Raw genomic sequence first — 19,351 nt, 5'->3', positions numbered from 1 at the left:
GTAGTATTTCTGTCTCTTATTTTCTCCTCTGTAAGTTCTATTACCTCAAATTTAGTTCATATTAATCTAATCATCCTTTAATCATGTTTTTGTGTTTTTTTTTTTTTTTTTTTTTTGGCGTGCAAGTTTAAGTGTTTTGCTGTCATAATGGCAGGTGTCAGTTATAAAATGTCCAGTCAGTATTGTTGCTAACACACTGACATGTTGTGATGGTTGATGCTTTATTGCATCTTTGAAGCGCTAAAAGCAAACAAACAACTAAGACCAGCTCAATACTGACCTGTCATGTGTCACTCCTGTCTGGTTGCACGCCAGCATCTTGTAGAAAGTTGCCTGCTTGCATTATTATTTTTTTTTTAAATGACATCAGAAACAGCAGTATGCGACATTACGTGATGGCAGAGCTTCAGTTCATCCTTTGTCTTTTTTTTTTTTTTTTTTTTTTTTAATAAATAGGACAGGGGGAATGAATGAGAGAAAGAGGGGGAGAGAAAGAAAGAAAACCAAAGGGGAGAAGAGACGGTGAGAAGGGGGGGGAAGAGAGAGAAAAAAAAAAAGAACTCCTGGGTCACCTGTATGGAGAAAAAAAAAAACAAACAAAAAAAAACAAACAGAGGAGACAGCAAACAACAAAGAGCAACATAATAATAGAGAAACCAAAGCACCATCACAATAAACTAGCTAGTCATAGATATCAATATTTACTAAATAATAAACGATATTGTGCAGCACGCAAGATAGACAGCGCACAGTGTGCTTTGAGGCAGCAGCCAAGAAAGCTTTAGTCCGCGTCTGTGAATACCCATGTGTGCATACCTGCATGCCTGCTTGCATTATAAGTATTACTGCCCTCAGCTACCTAAACTGTTTGTGGAAAAAGTAAACAAAAAAAAAACAAGATTTCTTGAAGGTTTAGGTGCCACACATTAGGTTTGATCAGGTTATTTAACCAGTGTCTGTCTTCTCATATTTTTGAGTATTCTCATTCCATATTTATAGTAATCAGATAAATACTAAGATGAACTCTATTTATATATGTTTTGGGAAAATAAATGTGTATTAAATGCAAAAACATTTGTTGGAAGGTTGCTGCCAGAAGGAGCTTAATTACTTCAGTTTATTTAGTTACTGTTGCAATGAGAGGGCTCTTTCACTCTCATTTCTCTTTCACAGGCATTTTCTGTGACAATGACATTTTTAGCAGTCTTTCTTAATCTTGTCCTCTAGACCATGCACCATATTTTGAACTGAAGCAGTAGCATCAGCATCATTCAGTGTTCAGTTTGTGTTCATATTTACATCTTATATTGGTAATAATATTTTTTTTAGTTTCATGTTAACTTTGAGCATAGTTTTCTCTATTTGTAAGGTTAATCTGATGGCAGAAATGAGTCTTACAGCCTAGCAATCAATACTGCCTTTTAGCAGTTTTTGTTTTGTTAAAGAAGAGTGATTAAACTGTAAATTTTGTATCAATATTGATCTAGGTGACTATAATAAATGTGGGTATGTCTGTGAAGGTTCTCAGTCATCCAGGTCATCGTAGTCTAAGGAGCTTGGAAAGAAAAGTGTGTGGGTAATGTAGCTATGGTGTAACTTATGTGCCAGTCACAATGCTAATGTGGCTCTATGACTAAACCTTTACTGTATCCACCGCAGCCCCCCCCCCCCCCCCCCCCCCTCCTTTTTTTTTTTTTAAAAGGAAGGCCACAGTGCTAGACCACAGGACCAGCAAAGCTACAAAATGCAATTGTATTAAATGGATTTGATAAATGGATCTGACAAACAAGTGGAAATTGGTTTTTCATTTTTTATTAAAACTGACCTTCAGGTTTAAGTGCTCAGTTTTTGTTTTTGTTTTTTTTTCAGTTTAGCTATATAGTAAAGTTTAGCAACAATGTGAAAAGAAACCTTGAATGCTCTTCCTGTCATATACAACTACCCATGAACAACATGTCAAAATATGCAAACTGATTATACACATAAAAATAGTTATGCAAAGTAAGAAAAGCAAGGCTGAGATGGTTTGCACACGTACAGAGAAACAATCGTGGATATATTGGATAAAGGATGTTGAAGATGGAGCTGCCAGGGCCACAGAGAGTGTTGGATGTAGTGAAGGAGGACATGCAGATGGTTGATATGACAGAGGAGGATACTAGGGATAGAATGAGATGTGGGCAGATGGTTTGCAGTGGAGACACCTAAAGGTAAGAATGCCTTACCTGTGTCATTAGTTAATTGTACTTCCATATGCAGCAGCTTAATGGTTTTTATTGAGGTTGTAGTTTGCAGTGGTTTTAAAACAGACTGTATTTTAGGGACTGGTAATTCAATGTTTAGCTCATCCTCATTTATAATCTATGTTACATTTATTTATGATCTATGTTTTAGGAGTACTGTATTCTTAGTAGTCAGTGAGAACAATGTCATTCATTGCCCACTCTGTGAAATGACCCCTTTTTGTATTGCAGATGTTCCACATTGCTGCAATTTTAGCCTCCGCCTTCTGTCCCTAGAGAGCCCTCCTGTAGTCAGTTAACGTGCTATGAACAGGACATTTTAAAGTTAATTTTTTATATCTGGTTCATAACCGCCTAAGCAGAGTGCAACACTGTGCTGCACTGCCTGGGAACCTTGTAGCCATTCTCCTGAGACTGCGTTAGAAGTCAAGCTACCTTAGCTGTGAAGTTAGCCAGATAAGGTGCCTCATTTTTCTCTTTGATTTATGACTGTTTTTGTTTCCCATAGAGAGGGATGATTAATTTGTTTTCTTTTTTCAATGCTTTTTCCCTTATTCCCTTTTTCGTGTCTTTCTGGAAATGATACCCCTCAGTTAAATATTGCTGTGCTTCTTTTGCATCTGATAATGGTGTGCTGTGATTACAGTAAGGCTGTAATCAGTGAGCGTTAATAAATCCTCAGTGCTATGTGTAAATATCAAATAGAAAATGGAAAAATCACACTTGGAGAGCTGCTACTCAAGAAAAAATAGAGCGAACTGATCAGTAGGTCCCAGCTTTTTCAGAGGTTTTAGAGTTCACCTCTGCAATTAAATCTTCCATAAAATTCAAAATTATAATTTTGTAATAATATAATTATCATTATTATTCAGATAAACACGTGGAGCTCATTTTTATTGCTCGTGATTGTATATTTAAAAAAAAAAATCAAAGCAAATGATGTAGCTCTTTTTTTTTAAAGTCAGAAACATAGCTGTATTTTGGCACCAATGTATGCGAACCTACATACACTACATGGACAAAAGTACCGGACCCTATGCCTTTTTAAATTCGGGTGTTTTCAGTCCTGTTGCCACAGGTGATAAAATCAAGCAACTAGCCGTGCAGTCTGCCTTTACAAACATTTGTGAAAGAATGGTTCATTCTAAAGAGCTGACTGAATTAGTGTGAGACTGTAATAAGATTCCATTATTGCAGTGGAAGTATTTGAGAACAACAGAAGCTCCATCACGAAATGGCAGACCACATAAAGGTACATAGTGGGTCGCTAAGTGCCGAGGGGTATAAAAAGTCACCATCACTCGGTGATTGCAGAGATCCGGACCTTTTCTGACATTAACATAAGCACAAACACTGCAGTGAGAGCTTCATGGTGTGGGTTTCCATGGCTGGACAGCTCCTGTAGGTGAAATATGTAGGGAGCCGTCTTCCGGTTGTTATATGGCATGTGTTACATTTAGCACAATACATACCGGCTGAATTGGATTTGGCACATTGGAGTGCAGGTATCTGTTGACAAGGGAGATGCAAACCAGGGGTCCGTTCTTCGTACCTCGCTTACTACATCCAAGATCAAATAATCGCGCTAACTTTGAGCTCGCTATTCCGGTTCTTCGAACACACCTGTTGTTGACGATTAGTATAGCTGGATGAAGTAATGTGAGCTAACTGGGTGGCTTAACAGGGGCTACGCATCGATAGTAGAAACATTGATCGGCAACCCTTTGGTCAGCGAAAATGTCGAAGGAGCGCGCTCGGTATTTTTCGGCAGCAGAGGAAGAACCCTTGATTGAGGGATTTCAGGAGTTTCAGAGTTTAATTAAAATGCAAGGGAACACTGCAAAGGCTGCAAAAGCAAGGAGAGAGGGCTGGCAGAAAGTTGCTGACAAATTAAACTCGTAAGTAATTTAATAATAATAATAATAATAATAATAATAATAATAATAATGGAGTGGATTTATATAGCGCTTTTCAAGGCACCCAAAGCGCTTTACAATGCCACTATTCATTCACTCTCACATTCACACACTGGTGGAGGCAAGCTACGGTTGTAGCCACAGCTGCCCTGGGGCAGACTGGCAGAAGCCAGGCTGCCATATCACGCCATCGGCCCCTCTGGCCAACACCAGTAGGCGGTAGGGTAAATTTATTATATTATATTACATTATATCCTCTTTCACATTAGAGCCACGACAGGACCCACTAGAACATGGGAACAAGTAAAAGTGAAATATAAGAATATTCTACAGAATGGTAATATTTATCACTTATATTGCTTTTAGTCTCTTGAAAACAGACCCTGAAATAATCTGTTTGTTTATAACAGCAACCAAGAAAAGGGCAGAGCAAAAAAAGACAGGTGGTGGTCCTGCACCCCCTCGTCAACAAGTTGGTTAAGTAAATAATATCCTCACGGGAATATCGATATCTCTCTATGAGCACACTGTCGCGCTGAGCTAAAGGATCCTGTCTGTCCCGCAATATACGCTGAATTCTGAAAACTCTCCTTATCAATCTTGCACCTTCCGCAATGGGTTGCTCACGTATACGGACAGGATATGGCTGCGACAGACTTCCCAAATCCCCCTTCGCTTTTATAGCCGTGGTCTCTCATCTTGATTACACGAAGTAATTTACTATTACTACTCTAAAATATGAATTACATCTGGAATAATCAAATACATGTAATAGAATGATTAATAGTACATTTCCCTTTTTTAGGAAATGACCTGTATGTATCTGTATGAAATCAATAAAAGGATCAGGTGCTGCATTATCTTTAGTTACATTGATAATATTTATTTATGGAAAAACAGTGGTAAAATATCGCTGTTGCTTTCGTATAAATGAAGCGGACATACCTGCGTGGCCGCGAGCTAATCTTGTTTACATAAAGTAAACCTGCTCCCGAGCAGGTTTACGCTTACGGATATGTTGCTATGACAGCAAGTCCCGGATGAGCTTTGGAGAACCGAACGATCCAGGATCAGGCGAAATCGTCAACAATCAAATCCAGCTAACTTACTTAGCGAGGTACGAAGAACGGACCCCAGAGCTTTGGAAATCCACCAAAAATGTTTGAAACACTTGGGCTCTACATGCCTTGTACTTAGGGAAAACGTATTCTTCCCATCCCCACAATACATATTTGTGTATTTGGAACACAAATGAGTATTTTCACAGTATCGAAATATTGTGGCATTATATCTTAGATGTAGATAACTATGCCCCATGTGTGTCATTATGAATTACTAATAACATAAAATGTTACCAGGTATGTGTCTTCACTAAGAAAGAAAAAGTTTCTCCTTTCTTTTTTTTAGATAATTTTTGCACAGCACTTCTCCAAACACATTCAGGCAGAGAGTGTGATTGAAGTTTTCTCATTTGGGATGTGGGAGGGTGCCAGATGTTAGGAACCAATGAAACCCAAGTGCTGCCAGAGAATGCTAGATGAGCAGACAGAACAGAATATAAAATACTTTAATCATTTTAGAGTCTAGGCAGACAGCATGTGGAGTACAAAACAAGAATCTGTCTGTGACATAACATGCGTGCACTCACACACATATACATAGATAGATATATCATATATTTCTATCTATCTATCTCTATCTCTATATATCTATCTCTATATATCTATCTCTATATCTCTATATATCTATCTCTATATATCTATCTCTATATCTCTATATATCTATCTCTATATCTCTATATATCTATCTCTATATCTCTATATATCTATCTCTATATCTCTATATATCTATCTCTATATCTCTATATATCTATCTCTATATCTCTATATATCTATCTCTATATCTCTATATATCTATCTCTATATCTCTATATATCTATCTCTATATCTCTATATATCTATCTCTATATCTCTATATATCTATCTCTATATCTCTATATCTCTATATATCTATATCTCTATATATCTATCTCTATATCTCTATATATCTATCTCTATATCTCTATATATCTATCTCTATATCTCTATATATCTATCTCTATATCTCATTGGACTGAATTTCTGGCAAAGTGATTGTGGTGTTGGAAAAGAGGTCATGGGAGCCAGTGTATTCACAAAATGATGTAAGAAATGCTCGTTCCTTTTTTTTCTTTTTTTCTTTTTTGAGTGGTCCTGTAGCTCGTAGCTGATCTCCAGAACAGAAAAGAAACACTTTTGCCAGTTAAAGTCAGAGATGGTGGAGTAACCACGAGATGCGAACCTTTATTGTTCCGTGAGCTACCTGCTGAATAATACTGAGGATGGCAACAATGGTAACTGAACCAGCAAGAGGAAATCCAGACCTTGTTAGCGAAGTCTGAACTTGTCCATGAGTAAACTGACAACAGATTGGGTCAGTCTCTGAAAAATAAAACAACAAAACCCAAAACACTGAGCGCCTGTTAACATGCCTTTAATGTGACTTTAAAGACTACGAGTTTTGATCTGTGAATGCATGATTTAACAGACATGTTTAATAAAAAATGCAGTCTGTCCAGCTTTATTTGCTGTATCCAAACTTTCCCTGACCTTCAGTTAGGACACACAGTCATGCTCATACATAAACTTTTGCATCGGCCCGGTTGTTCTTGCTCTTAATAAGACTTCTTCAGGCGTTTTGGAAAGCTATTCCATTTTCTTTTTCAGGCCTCTGAGATCTTCAGAATGTCTAAAAGCTAAAAACATCAAACAGCCTTTGAAAGCTGACTTACCACCAGTATCCATTTTTCACTTATGTCTCCACAAGTGTCTTTCATATTTGTTTCAGGAAAGCCTCACAGTGCAGGTATCCTGGTTTCCTCTGTAATTCCTGCTTGAGATCATCTGATTGTTCTTCTTTGCTCTCTGCCTGAACTGTTGATGATGAAAAACTTGCATACAGTTGCCACTGGGCTATGAATTTCAATAAAGCTCTTATTAAGACCTCTATAACCAAAATCCTACAGTACTGACTGGGTAGGGACCAATGTAGAATATAAGTCTTTTTTTCCTCTCTGAAACTTGAGAGCATTTTTTCTGATCTACCTTGGCAGCAGTCTTTTTTTTTTTTTAATCTACATCTGTAAAGCCATCACTGTTTTTGTCAGCCTCTTTCCATCTAACCCTGACACGCTCTCATAGTAGTAAATGATGGTACAAGGCTATGTTTTAGTGCACTCACTCTATATATAATATATACAAGTGGAGATGTATGCAGAAAATGTCTGTATATGGCATGAAGTTGGGAATTAAAAGCCCCTATTATTTTGTTTTTGTTTACCTTTTTTAAAACACTGCAGAAGTCATGCTGGGAATCAGACAGCTGGTCTCCCCCCCCCCCCTTTTCTTTCTCCTGTCAGGCTATTCATTGTGATGTAGCCATAGTATTGTGCAAACAATTAGAAGAGGATTCTGCTTCTTTTGATGCATTTGTGCCTCCATATTTTGAGGAATTGTAAAAAAAAAACAACAACCCAAAACCGCCCAAACAGATGGGCTTCCTGTTAATAGATTTAGCTAAGGTGTTTGTTATAAGCTCAGTTATTAATGTAGAAACTGGAATGGGGTTTACCTGTCATATTTTTGTGACAGGTGTAGATTACATTGAATAAATCAAAACAAACAAATGAAAAACAATAACTAATCTCCCATCTGTTTGGATTAACATTAAAATTGGTTATTTATTACAAAATGCCATTTATCAGTGTTCTTCAGAGACACAATAGTAGATGGAAGAAAAATGTAATCATACACACAACCTGCTTCTTTTCAAGATAAAGCATTTAGATAACAGCTTCCCGTTTTATCCTGCCACCTTGAGAATTTATGTACATATGATGCTGGAAGGCACAGAGTGTGGTGATTAGAGCAACAACTGTGAATGCTAATGTTCAGAGATGGAATTCAGGTTCAGACAAGAGGGAGGGGCAGTCTACAATTTAGCTCATGCCTCTGGTTCAATGGTATTCATTCTTAAAGCTGGAGTACCTTGGTTTGCAAGTACTGGTAACCCGAGTGTGGAGAAGGAGACTACAGAAGGTGTTTGGATCTGGGGAGACCAAAAGCCTGGGCCAGTATTCAGCCTCTTTACAATTCTTCATCTTCTTTCAGCCGCACCCTTTAGGGTACTCAACAGTGGATTATCTGCCTTAATCTCACCCTCTCCTTAGCGTCCTCCTCTGTCACACCAGTCCTCTGCATGTCCTCCTTAACTACATGCATGAAGCTTTTCTGTGGTCTCTCATCTTTCATCCTGCCTGGCAGCTCCTCATTTAGCATCCTTTGTACAATCTATCAACTATCCCTACTTTGCACATGCCCAAACCAGCTCAGCCTTGCCTCTCTCATGTACTCATTTCTAATCATATCAATCCTGGTCACTGGTCAGCTCTGTCACCTCCACTTTGGCCTCCTCCCTTTTTGTTATGGCCACCGTCTCCAAGCCATACGTCATAGCAGGCCACTACCATCTTGTAAACCTTCCCTTTTACTCTTGCTGCCTTCCTTCTGTCACAAAGACAGCCCTGACTCTTCACTTCTCCTTTATCTCTTTGCTTTGGATGGTTGACCTCAGGTATTTAAACTCATCTACCTTCACTTTCTCACCTCCTGGTACCCCCAGTGTTACATCCGCCTCTCTCTCATGCTGTTAACCAGGTAAACACCACATTAAGCAACATAATACTTCTTAATAACACTGTTCTGTCTTATTTATATGAAACAAAACTATTACTGATATCTGATTCCAAACAGCTCTGTTGTAGAATAAAGGTAGAATATGTTCATTCATGTGAATCTCTTTGTAGAGTCACTCTTCATCACACTTTTTTTTTAAAGAATAGCTCCTTGAGTTCAGTGGTTGGAAAGAATTTGCCCTTTAGAAGGAAAATAAATCTATATTATACGTTGGTCCTAAGCTTTCAATATTACTCTGTAATCACAGGCAGCATTCTATTGGATCAAAGGTACGTTCTCCATAAGATGTGTCTAAAATCAGCTTTCACATAAAGAGCAGCAAGAAAATGTTTTTATTCCGTGAAGTTTTCTTTGCATTAATTTGATAGTCGGCTAAATTGGAGAAAATAAATCCAATACGGGTGTTAAAGGAAGAAAGCGCTTAGACAGCAATCAATATAGAACCTAAAATAATGAACAGTTTCTTCATTGTCTTTGCTGGTTTTACAGTCACGTTCTTGTGTCATGTGCATTTGTGTTAGCAGTGTTACCATCTGCCTTTTGTCTTTATAGGGTCAGATCCACATTATTGTTCCAGTAGAGTTATGTTATACTCTTCTGCCACAGTCTACATAAGACCAAGGCATTTGGGTATTGCGCATTAATGAAATTGAATGAATTTAATGATTAACTGATTAGTATTTCCGGTGCAGACCAGATTTATTTAATTGCTAATCATATATATGCCTAATAAGATACATGCACTCTTATACAGAAGGCTGACATGGAAATGAAGAAAAGTGGGGAAGGGGGCATGGAAAAAAGTTTCTCAGTAAAGTTTTCCTCCATCGGAGATGCTAAAGTATGCTGTGGTATTGATTCTGAAAATCTGCTGAAGAGAGAGAAGAAGATTTTCTCTCATTTGGTGTTTTTTCTCATGATTGGAGAAAGCACTGTGTGACATGTCAGTCCTAAATCTCCTGTTTGGGTAGAAAACATTTTCACACATGAATGTTGGACAATGGTGGGACAATCAATCACACTGTCTGCCTTTACTCACTTCTAGCCGAATGTATAAAAGTCACTGGATCCACTCTGTGGGTTTCAATGGGCCAGGCTTTCCCTTAATTTTGTGTTTATAGCTTTTACTGTGTTCATGTATTTCAGACACAGCAGAGGATAACAGTGTATGCATGTGCAACCTTTTTATTTAATTATTTTTTACAGTATCTTGTTTACCTCTACTGCCTTTCTCTTCAACACAAAGTACTGAGTTCTGTTTTTCTGCCTGGTGGATGAGAATGAAATTGTTGTCAGTTGTCAGTCTGGGACTATTGTGATATCGATTTCATGTTTGTTATTTCAGCTGGGTGCAAAACTTTGGGCATGAAGGTCTTGGACTGCTGCTAGACATTTTGGAGAGGTTGCTATTCAAGAAACAGTAAGTTTATGCATTCATGTTCAAACTCTTTCCGGTCTCAATAATTATTTAATTCTTTTAAGTGTTTAATAGCAAACAATAACCTATTGCTGTCTTGTTTCAATAGCCAAGAGAAAATTGACAAAAAGAACCAACATAAAGTTATCCAGTGTCTCAAAGCCTTCATGAACAACAAGGTATTGACAATAGCTTATTTTATTTCATTTTATTATTTCACTTATTTTGTTTGATGGATATTTGCTGGGTATAAAAAGTCTGTTTTTGTAGATCAGGTTTCTTTAAATTAATCTAATTCATATATTATGATTCTACACTGACACTATAGGTTTTGAAACATGGCCTTTTAAGCTGTAATGTTCATATCACAAAAATAGTTTATTTGAACTTAAAAATGCTTAAAAATACAAAAGACTGACAGGGGTGTAAAATTGGAAGAGGTCATTGGCTGTCTAACTTTGCTACTTTTGGAGCTCTTTGCTCTGCACTCATGAGTCAGCCACACCCATCTTAGATCTTTACCTCAATTTTTACCTCAGCTCTACCCCTAAAGAATAAAGTTACGTTGAAACCAAGCACACCATTGTTTTTCTTGTGACATTACCAATAAGTTTGATGTGTCACATGGCCCTCTTCCTATTGAAAAAACAAAAGTTGTATCCAAGATGGCCGACTTCTAAATGGCCACCATGGTCACCACCCATCTTGAGGAGTTTGCACCCTCATAAATACTAATATGCCACAAACAGGACTGTAATATCACCAACCATTCCCATTTTATTACGGTGTATCCATATAAATGGCCCACCCTGTATGTCCCAGGCCAAAGCTATTTAAAATGTTTACTTCTCAAGTACTAATAATTCATAATGCTTCAGCTGTTTTTCTTAATAGTTTATCAGTAGCTGCAGAGAGGATAAGAACCCTCCCAGCAACTTTCCATGTAGAGCTAAAACCCTATGGAGAAAGATATGCAGTGTAAAATGTGCTGCAAGGTCTGATATAATCCTGCTTCTCAATAAGTGCCAGGCGCCAACAAAAACCCATAGGCCTCTGTGTTAGCCCAGACCTTTCTGCGGCTAAAGAGGTGTCTTGGGATGTGGGGTAACCACAATGCCAAGAAGACAGGTGTTCTCTGCCAGCTGTCGCTACAGCCTTTTCTTCTTCTGCCTTTGTCTGATTTTTCTGTCTTCTGTCACCAGTGGCATAATAATGTAATACTAAAAGTTACCACACTGTGAAATTGCCCTTTGACAAAATAAATATAATAAGAAAACCTTTCTCCCCGGTAAATTGTAGATTTATTGGAGAGATTGTGTTACAAAGTCACTTTAAGTTTATGTGTGTTTGTGGATGCAATTAGATATCAATTTTGACATGTAGGACATAGTTTTCTGGGGTTTGTTTTTTTTTATAAAGGAAAAAAAAGGACACATTATTCAGTCAAATATTTGATCATTTAGATACATTTGAAGTACACGAAAATATATGATGAGCTTAACTTTGGTTATGTTGTTTAATGTGGATTTGTATTTTTGTTGACAAAAATGGGGCAAATTGCAGCATGTCTGGGTAATAATGTTTTGATTCCATTACAGTATGGCTTGGATCGAATTCTGGGGGAGGAGAAAAGTCTTGCTTTACTGGCAAGAGCCATTGATCCCAACCAGTCTGCAATGATGACCGATGTGGTAAAGCTGTTGTCAGCCATCTGCATTGTAGGAGAAGAGAACATGTATGTCATTGATTCTCTCAACATTTCTATCTGACTGACTTTTTCTAATGTTAAAGCACAATGTTTTTCCATTAGATTAGGCTGTACTTAAATAGTAAAGTGGATAACTATCATGTCTTTATTATCAGTTTAAATCATACTGGCACACAGTAATAAATGGTGCTAAAATGTCATAAAAAGGCCGAAACTTAACAGAGCAGTAAGAGAAAGACTGCACTGTAATTTACCTTATAATTCAGTCACTCGCGCACTCCAAGGAACCTTGGATACAATATAGGAAAGAGCGTATGGTTAAATCCCTAAAAATGAATGCATTGCTTCATTTTTTTCTCTCTCAAACTGTTCAGTCATGCATTTTATGTTCTCATTTAGTTTGGAGAAGGTCCTTGAAGCCATCACCACAGCTGGGGAATGGCGAGGCATTGAGAGGTTCAGTCCCATTGTGCAAGGACTACGCGATCGCTCAGTTCAATTACAAGTAAGTGCAAAATACTTTTCCACCATCTGACACCTTGTTTTCCGCAGATTTTACTGATATTACATACACAGTAACTGTGAAAACGTGACAATGTCAACAGATCACAGCCAGTCAAAGGTCCCTCAGTTACTTAAACATTCACTGTGAGGTTTGATAAAATTCCTGTTTTGTTGTTTTGTCATATTTTTTATTTGCAACTAATTTTCAGTCAACCAATTGCAAATCACAGATCAAGTCGCAGTGACGCCTAAAAAGGCAGCTAGACATTTCTCATCTTTTAGTATATGCAAAATGCTTGTATTTTAATGTTATTTAGAATTGATTAATTGTTATGGGGAAAATATGGCTGCTATATTCATGTGGGTGAAATGTCTCAAGTGGCATGCTGCAATTAAAGACAGTGTCATTGTTCATTTGCATTAACAATGTGTTTGTTGTTGTAATTTGGTGCTCTATAGATGAAGATGAATTGAATTAAATCTTGGTGAATCAGTTACAGTAAATAAACACCAATGCTACATAAAGCCCTCTCAAATTTTTTGAAGGTTCTGTTTTTTCAGCATGAAAAAAGTGAGCAACTTTGTTTATTTTCAATTTTGATGTGAACACCATCGTTAAACAAACATCTCATGCTATATAATTAGTTTTTCGAGGCAAATAGACCTACATGTTGAGCAGCAATAATACAGAAAACACCACTTGCAAGTGCAACATGAGAATTAAAAAAAAAAAAAGGTCTGTTCATTCTGTTTTTCATGAACTCGTCAGTGCCAGACAGAGATGGGCAGTAACGCGTTACTGTAATCTGATTACTTTTTTCAAGTAACGAGTAAAGTAAGGGATTACTATTGCAAAAACGGTAATTAGATTACCGTTACTTTCCCGTAGGAACGCTGCGTTACTGCGTTACTAAAACCGTGATCTTTTTGCGAGAATGTCTCGCGACAGTGACGTAAGCGAGTGCGCCGTTAGTGACAACAGCTGTGTGCAGATCAACAATGGATCACATATCGATTGTGGGAGAGAGTATGAGCGTGCAGCGTTTAAAGCGTGGGAGCACTGACCTTACTTTGAGTTTGATTCCATAAAAAGTGACAAAAACATTAGCATCCATCGTGCGTGGGAAGAAAACTTCTTTTTACAGCGAAAAAACCCCCCCTAAACTTCCGAGTAGCTACGACGTAATGGGAAACTCACAGAGAAACTCGCGGATTCTTCAACTGACCGCGGCACACCTGCACCAGGGTAACCCTCCGCCTACCGCAGTCCTGCTTTACAGGTGAAAATAGAGCAACAGGACCGCTGAGTCTTTGACTTTATTTATTTTCTGCTGTGTTTTACTTGCATCTATTTGAAAGAGTGAGTGTAAACACAAAAAATATTTTATTTTATGTGCTGGAATGTGTAGAAAATAGGTTTAAATGTTAAACTAATTTATTCAAGTCAGAGAATGGTGCATATAATTAAATTTTTGCTTGATGCATAAAGTTAAAAGATTAAAACTGATAAAACAAGTTAAAAAAAGAGACTTTTCCATTTGATTACATTTTGTATGATGGATTATGTAGAAAAAGTAGAATTGGGCTGAAAGATCTATCGCTTTATCACCTCTTCAGGTTGTAAATCGTGTTTTTAAAAAGTAACTAAGTAACTAAGTAATTACTTTTGAAAATAAGTAATCAGTAAAGTAACGGGATTACTTTTTTGGGGAAGTAATCAGTAATTAGTTACTGATTACTTTTTTTTCAAGTAACTTGACCAACACTGGTGCCAGATGCTTCAGTTAAGTACAGATGTCACTTTTTAATGATCGCTTTCAGACCAGACATGTCAGAAATTAAAATTCGACCCACAAATTCATCTGCACCATTTGTTTTGAATAAATATCAGCTTAAAATCCACAGACAGCTGGGCAGACTAAGTAAGGAACAGTCCCTATACCAGTTAACAAGTTAACAAGAAACATAAAAGCAAGCAGTAGAAGAACATGCTCATTTAATCAATATACAAGTCCCTTTTCATGTTCTGCCTTAAACAAAAAGACGAACATAAAAAACGGGCCATTTTATTCTTGTGTGTATTCCCTCTACACATTCTCCATTTAGATAAAATTGTTTGGATCTTTACTCTCCAAGCACACTTAAACATTGCATATATACTGTTTCAAACAGTGCAGGTTTGCATGTTAAAATGTAATCATATAAATTATGGAAACTTCTTGTCCCTTTAAAACATTTATATAGTGTGACTGTTAAACAGAGCTCCCCATAACATGAGCAATAATTGAGGCACACATAATGAAGCTTAAATCATCTTTTCCATATTATTGGAATAAGAATTTGGTTTTTGTTTGTAGTACCTTGTGATAGGTACCAAATAGCATTCACATTCAGTTTACTGTATAATTATCTTTGACCAGTTCTCACCGAAAGAAAAAAAAAATCAATAGTTGGTGAGGGAAGGGGAGACACTGGAATTTAAAATGAGGTATTTATAGAAAGGAAGTGGGGAAAAATAACAACCAGGATTTTTTTCCAGTGCACTAGAAGGTAGAATTTACTTTACACAAGGATATTAAATACACAGAACTCATCTGTGGCCAAACAAACATTGCCCTTTGTACTTTGTTGTGTTTTATTGATGCTTTGTTATTACCTCGACTGTCTAATAGACAGCACAAATCCCCTTTAACCCCATGCATTATTAAAGCATAGACACTTTTATCCTAAGCATTGAAATGTGTGGCTACAGGCTTTCTGTTCTATTTCGGTACTTTTATTCATAGTGTCAGCCTAGGGAACGTTTTTTAAACCATAAATACTAAAATTGAGGATACCAGTATTGTCTCTTAATACTCCTATCTCAATGTCTTCATATTTGTCTTATTTGTTATCTCAAATATAAAGCTGAAGGTGTGATAAGAGTTCCATGACTTCCCATTTAGAGTAAAAACTACATGATTTAATTTTAACCACTAGGCCCTTCATCGCTTTGTGCAGTGATACACTTTTTCCGGAGCTCCTGCTGTATTTGTTATGCTCCTTGGAAATAGCATTCTGTAAGTACCATATGCAGCTTGTGCTATGTCAAAAGATGACCCTTCAGCTTGAACTTTACTAAAATCCACAAAGCCAAATCTGGCACTGAGTGTGGGTGGGGACCTGTGATGGCGTTGGTGACTTATTGGCAGGCAATACAAAGGTGCTGTGATACTTTGTAACATCAGTAGCGTTACAATATTAAAGAGGCTCTTTGGTGACAGGTATTAGTAAACTGGAGTACCAAAGATGAGAGTGTGCCATCAAATTAAACATCACCTGAATATCTAGCATTGCCATATTGTCTTTTCACACATGAATGGATTGCCTTACTGGTCAATAATTGATTTTTCTGTTTATCTTTGCCTGGGTAGTTGAAGAGTCACACAATGTAGCTGTCCCTGCGTAATAAACCAAACTCAGAGGGGAGTGAAAAACTGCTTTCAAAACAGCAAGTTTGCCCTTAAATTGACAGTTGGTTAGTTGTGTGTGTATGTGTGTGTATATGGGGCTGCAGTTGTTACATTAATATTAAAATCAGCCCCCACCCCCAGTTGGTGACTGGAGAAAATAGACATGCATTAGTTATGGTCCTTTGCTTCCAAGGGACATGGCTCATTTAGAATGCATGCCAGCACGCTTTTCATCATCTTCTGGAAAAAAGTCCATCATCTCTTTCTTTGGTTCTTTCTCTCATTCTGCTCTCTTCCCTTCTCTCACACTCTCTTTGTTCTGTGTACCCCCATGTTGCAGGTGGCATGCATGCAGCTCATCAATGCACTAGTAACATCCCCTGATGAGCTGGACTTCAGGCTGCACATTAGAAATGAATTTATGCGCTGTGGCCTGAAAGAGATATTGCCGGTAAGCAAAATATAACCACCACACACAAACGCACACACACAGACGAACGCAATATAAACTCAGACTCACCTTGCATTAATATTAAAATGAGTTGTCCACTTCAGTGAAATATCGTCGTTTTACTCCAGCAAATAATTCATGAAACACAGAGGAGAGTTTGCACGTCCTCTGTCTGTGCGACAGCCAGAAACCAATAAAGTTTCTAGTGTCTCGGCTAATAATCTTCCTTCTGGCTTTTATACCATCTAGCTAACATGTTTAACTTTTGTAAGCAGTGTTGTTGTTGCCAGCAAAATGAGAAAATAATAAATGAAAGTAAAACGCTGGTGCCCACACCTGTAAATAATCACAGTTAGGATGAGCTCCTCGTCTTTACTTGAGTTTAATAAAGGATCTTGAGCTTTCCTCACTATTTAATTTTGCATAATTCTTTATGCACCTTCTTTTTGCACCTTGATCCTTATGTAGCAACTGCTAGTCATCAGGAATGAGGCCCTTGACATTCAGCTCAAGGTATTTGAGGAGCACAAAGAAGAGGACATGATGGAGTTCTCTCACAGACTGGAAGACATTAAGAGTGAGCTTGAATATCCTTGTCTTTATTATAAAAAGGTACATGCAATTTGGATTTATGATTCAGTGTTTGTGTCTTGTAATTGTGCCTAATTTTCTTATGAGACATTCATGGGATCCAGTTAAGGTAAATTATTTCTGACATTATGCAAACAAAAGTGTAAATTAGAGTCAAAACACATTTTTCTTACATTTACTTTTGTGTCATTACCTTCTTTTTTACGTGAAATTGCACTGTTGACATTGAAATACAAATCCTTGACTCGCTGCACTGATGCAGGTGATATATTCAGTATTGTGCAGAGCATGGTAAAGGACAGCAGTGCAGAGCCATATTTCCTCTCTATACTGCAGCACCTCGTGCTTATACGAAATGACCACTTGATCAGGTAAAAATCAACACAAACACACGCACACACACACACACACAGTTTAATGAATCGAGTAATGCTTTACTTGTCAGTTAAATGAATCAGCTAAATGTTTCCTTATTTAGACTACATGTTTACTTGTATACTTATAATTTTCCTTTAGTAGTTTTTATTCATATGTATTTGTTCACTAATCAGGTTTATTGGTTTGCCTTATTCGTTTTCTTAAAAATAGCAGAGTATAGTAATGTAATTTACAGTCTCTAGACTGTATTCTGACTGCATTTTCATGTCACATTTTACCTAAATGCACACACATCTCAGGGTCTAAGCAGTTTTGAACATTGTTAATGATGTACACTGTTGAAGAGCTTATGTGGAGGTCTAGCTCTTGCCGCCTTGAACCCTCTCAATGACATTGGTTAACAAAGAGAATGCTTTCTCTTTCATCTCTAAGCCATCTACAGAAGCCATTGCTACAGAGCATTTCTCATCTCCTATTAATGGTGCTTTTCAAAGGCTTATTTTATGTTGGTTCTCTTGCTGTTGGGTGTGACTTGGCTTGATCAAAAGATGGAGCTTTAGTCTGAAGAATACAAAATGCATCACCTGCCAAAAAACAACACCTTTTTGGTGCTCTTCTCTAGCTCTGTCTGATTATTATTATTTTTAATATATACATTTTTTTTATTTAAGCACTGGTGCTTCTGTGACTGCCCTCACTTTGCTAAACATCATTAACCATTCACAAATATTTCATACATTTAAAAACATACACTGTTGCTCCCTGTTGCAGGGATGTAACTGTCTAGAGTACACAATTTTTGAAGCCATCTTAAAAAATGGTAAGAAGAGAGGAGAAAACCTAAAATCAATGATTTGTAAATCACTATATATAACATTTAGAGTTGTACATAGACAGTGCATCACAAACTGGAACTGAGAGAATGAGGCCCCCAATGTCTTTCAATTGATAGTTTGAGAAGTACTGTTCTGTTGTTTAACTAGCTGCCCGCACAGTCTTTCACTGAGTGTTGAACTCTTGCCCATCCCTGCTTTTGAAAAGCTGCGTTTCTGTAGGATGTTTTTATCCCCACTGAATCTAATGAGCTGGGAAATGTTTAGCCAGGTATGTTAGCATGGGTTTTTAAACTAGGCAACTTTCCCAGGCCCAACTTTTTTTGTGTTGTTGTTGTTGTTGTTTTTTTTTTTTTAAAGGATTTTTTCAGACAAATAATAATAATATGGGACATACTGTATTTGCATTATAAAAAAAAACAAAAAAACCCCCAAACCTATGAGATTTAGATGATTTGAAAATGCTAGCTCTGATTTCTTATTTTGTTTTTATTTGTTTTTGAAGGGGTTAAACTCTAGAGTTTAATTTGAGTTTAATTTAAACTGTTCAGCCATGATACATCCAGGACAGGCTCTGTTTACTTAAATTTTCAGTGATTACAATAAGAAAAGATATCCAATTGATGTCAGCTATACCGTGAGATCAGCTATCTTATCAAGAACAGTCATTCTCAAACTGTGGTATGCGTACCACTGGTGGTGCGTGGGGTCCTTCTAGTGGTAGTCTGAGATATGCAACTTCAGCTTCTATTCTCTAATTTAATATAAAGGCAGAACATTACACATAACAACTAGAGATAGCACGATACCACTTTTTTATGTCCGATACCGATACTGATATCATAAATTTGGATATCTGCCGATACCGATATGAATCCGATATAGTGTGTTTTTTTTAATCAATAAAACTGTTTTTTTTTTTATAAATATCTTGCTGCAATTTGTATAATTCATGCTCAATTTTTAAAAAACAAAACAGTAAAGCTATTCTGTTATACCTGTATGCAAAAAATACACTGCACCCAAAACATTTTATAGTTCAGCTACACTGATCAATCTAACAAACTTAAACCTACACCATCCTCC

At 37.1% G+C, this 19,351-nt stretch overlaps 1 protein-coding gene across 3 annotated transcripts in view; it reads left to right on the top strand.

Moving 5' to 3' along the window:
- Nucleotides 1-19,351, top strand: part of LOC146639886 (protein diaphanous homolog 3-like) — a 166,672-nt gene that overhangs the window by 11,111 nt on the left and 136,210 nt on the right. For all 3 annotated transcript variants that reach the window (XM_085356212.1, XM_085356196.1, XM_085356204.1), the window contains exons 6-12: nt 10,277-10,351; nt 10,458-10,527; nt 11,947-12,083; nt 12,456-12,561; nt 16,353-16,463; nt 16,932-17,050; nt 17,309-17,425. In XM_085356212.1, the coding sequence (XP_085212338.1) occupies nt 10,277-10,351; nt 10,458-10,527; nt 11,947-12,083; nt 12,456-12,561; nt 16,353-16,463; nt 16,932-17,050; nt 17,309-17,425 (735 nt within the window). The remainder of the gene's footprint in view (nt 1-10,276; nt 10,352-10,457; nt 10,528-11,946; nt 12,084-12,455; nt 12,562-16,352; nt 16,464-16,931; nt 17,051-17,308; nt 17,426-19,351) is intronic.

The sequence above is a fragment of the Diplotaxodon limnothrissa genome, linkage group LG1 (genome assembly GCF_057381915.1).
Source record: "Diplotaxodon limnothrissa isolate DT_005_m linkage group LG1, D_limnothrissa_male_GT1.1, whole genome shotgun sequence".
In the NCBI taxonomy this organism is placed as follows: Eukaryota; Metazoa; Chordata; class Actinopteri; order Cichliformes; family Cichlidae; genus Diplotaxodon; species Diplotaxodon limnothrissa.
This window is presented reverse-complemented; position numbering and strand designations above follow the sequence as displayed.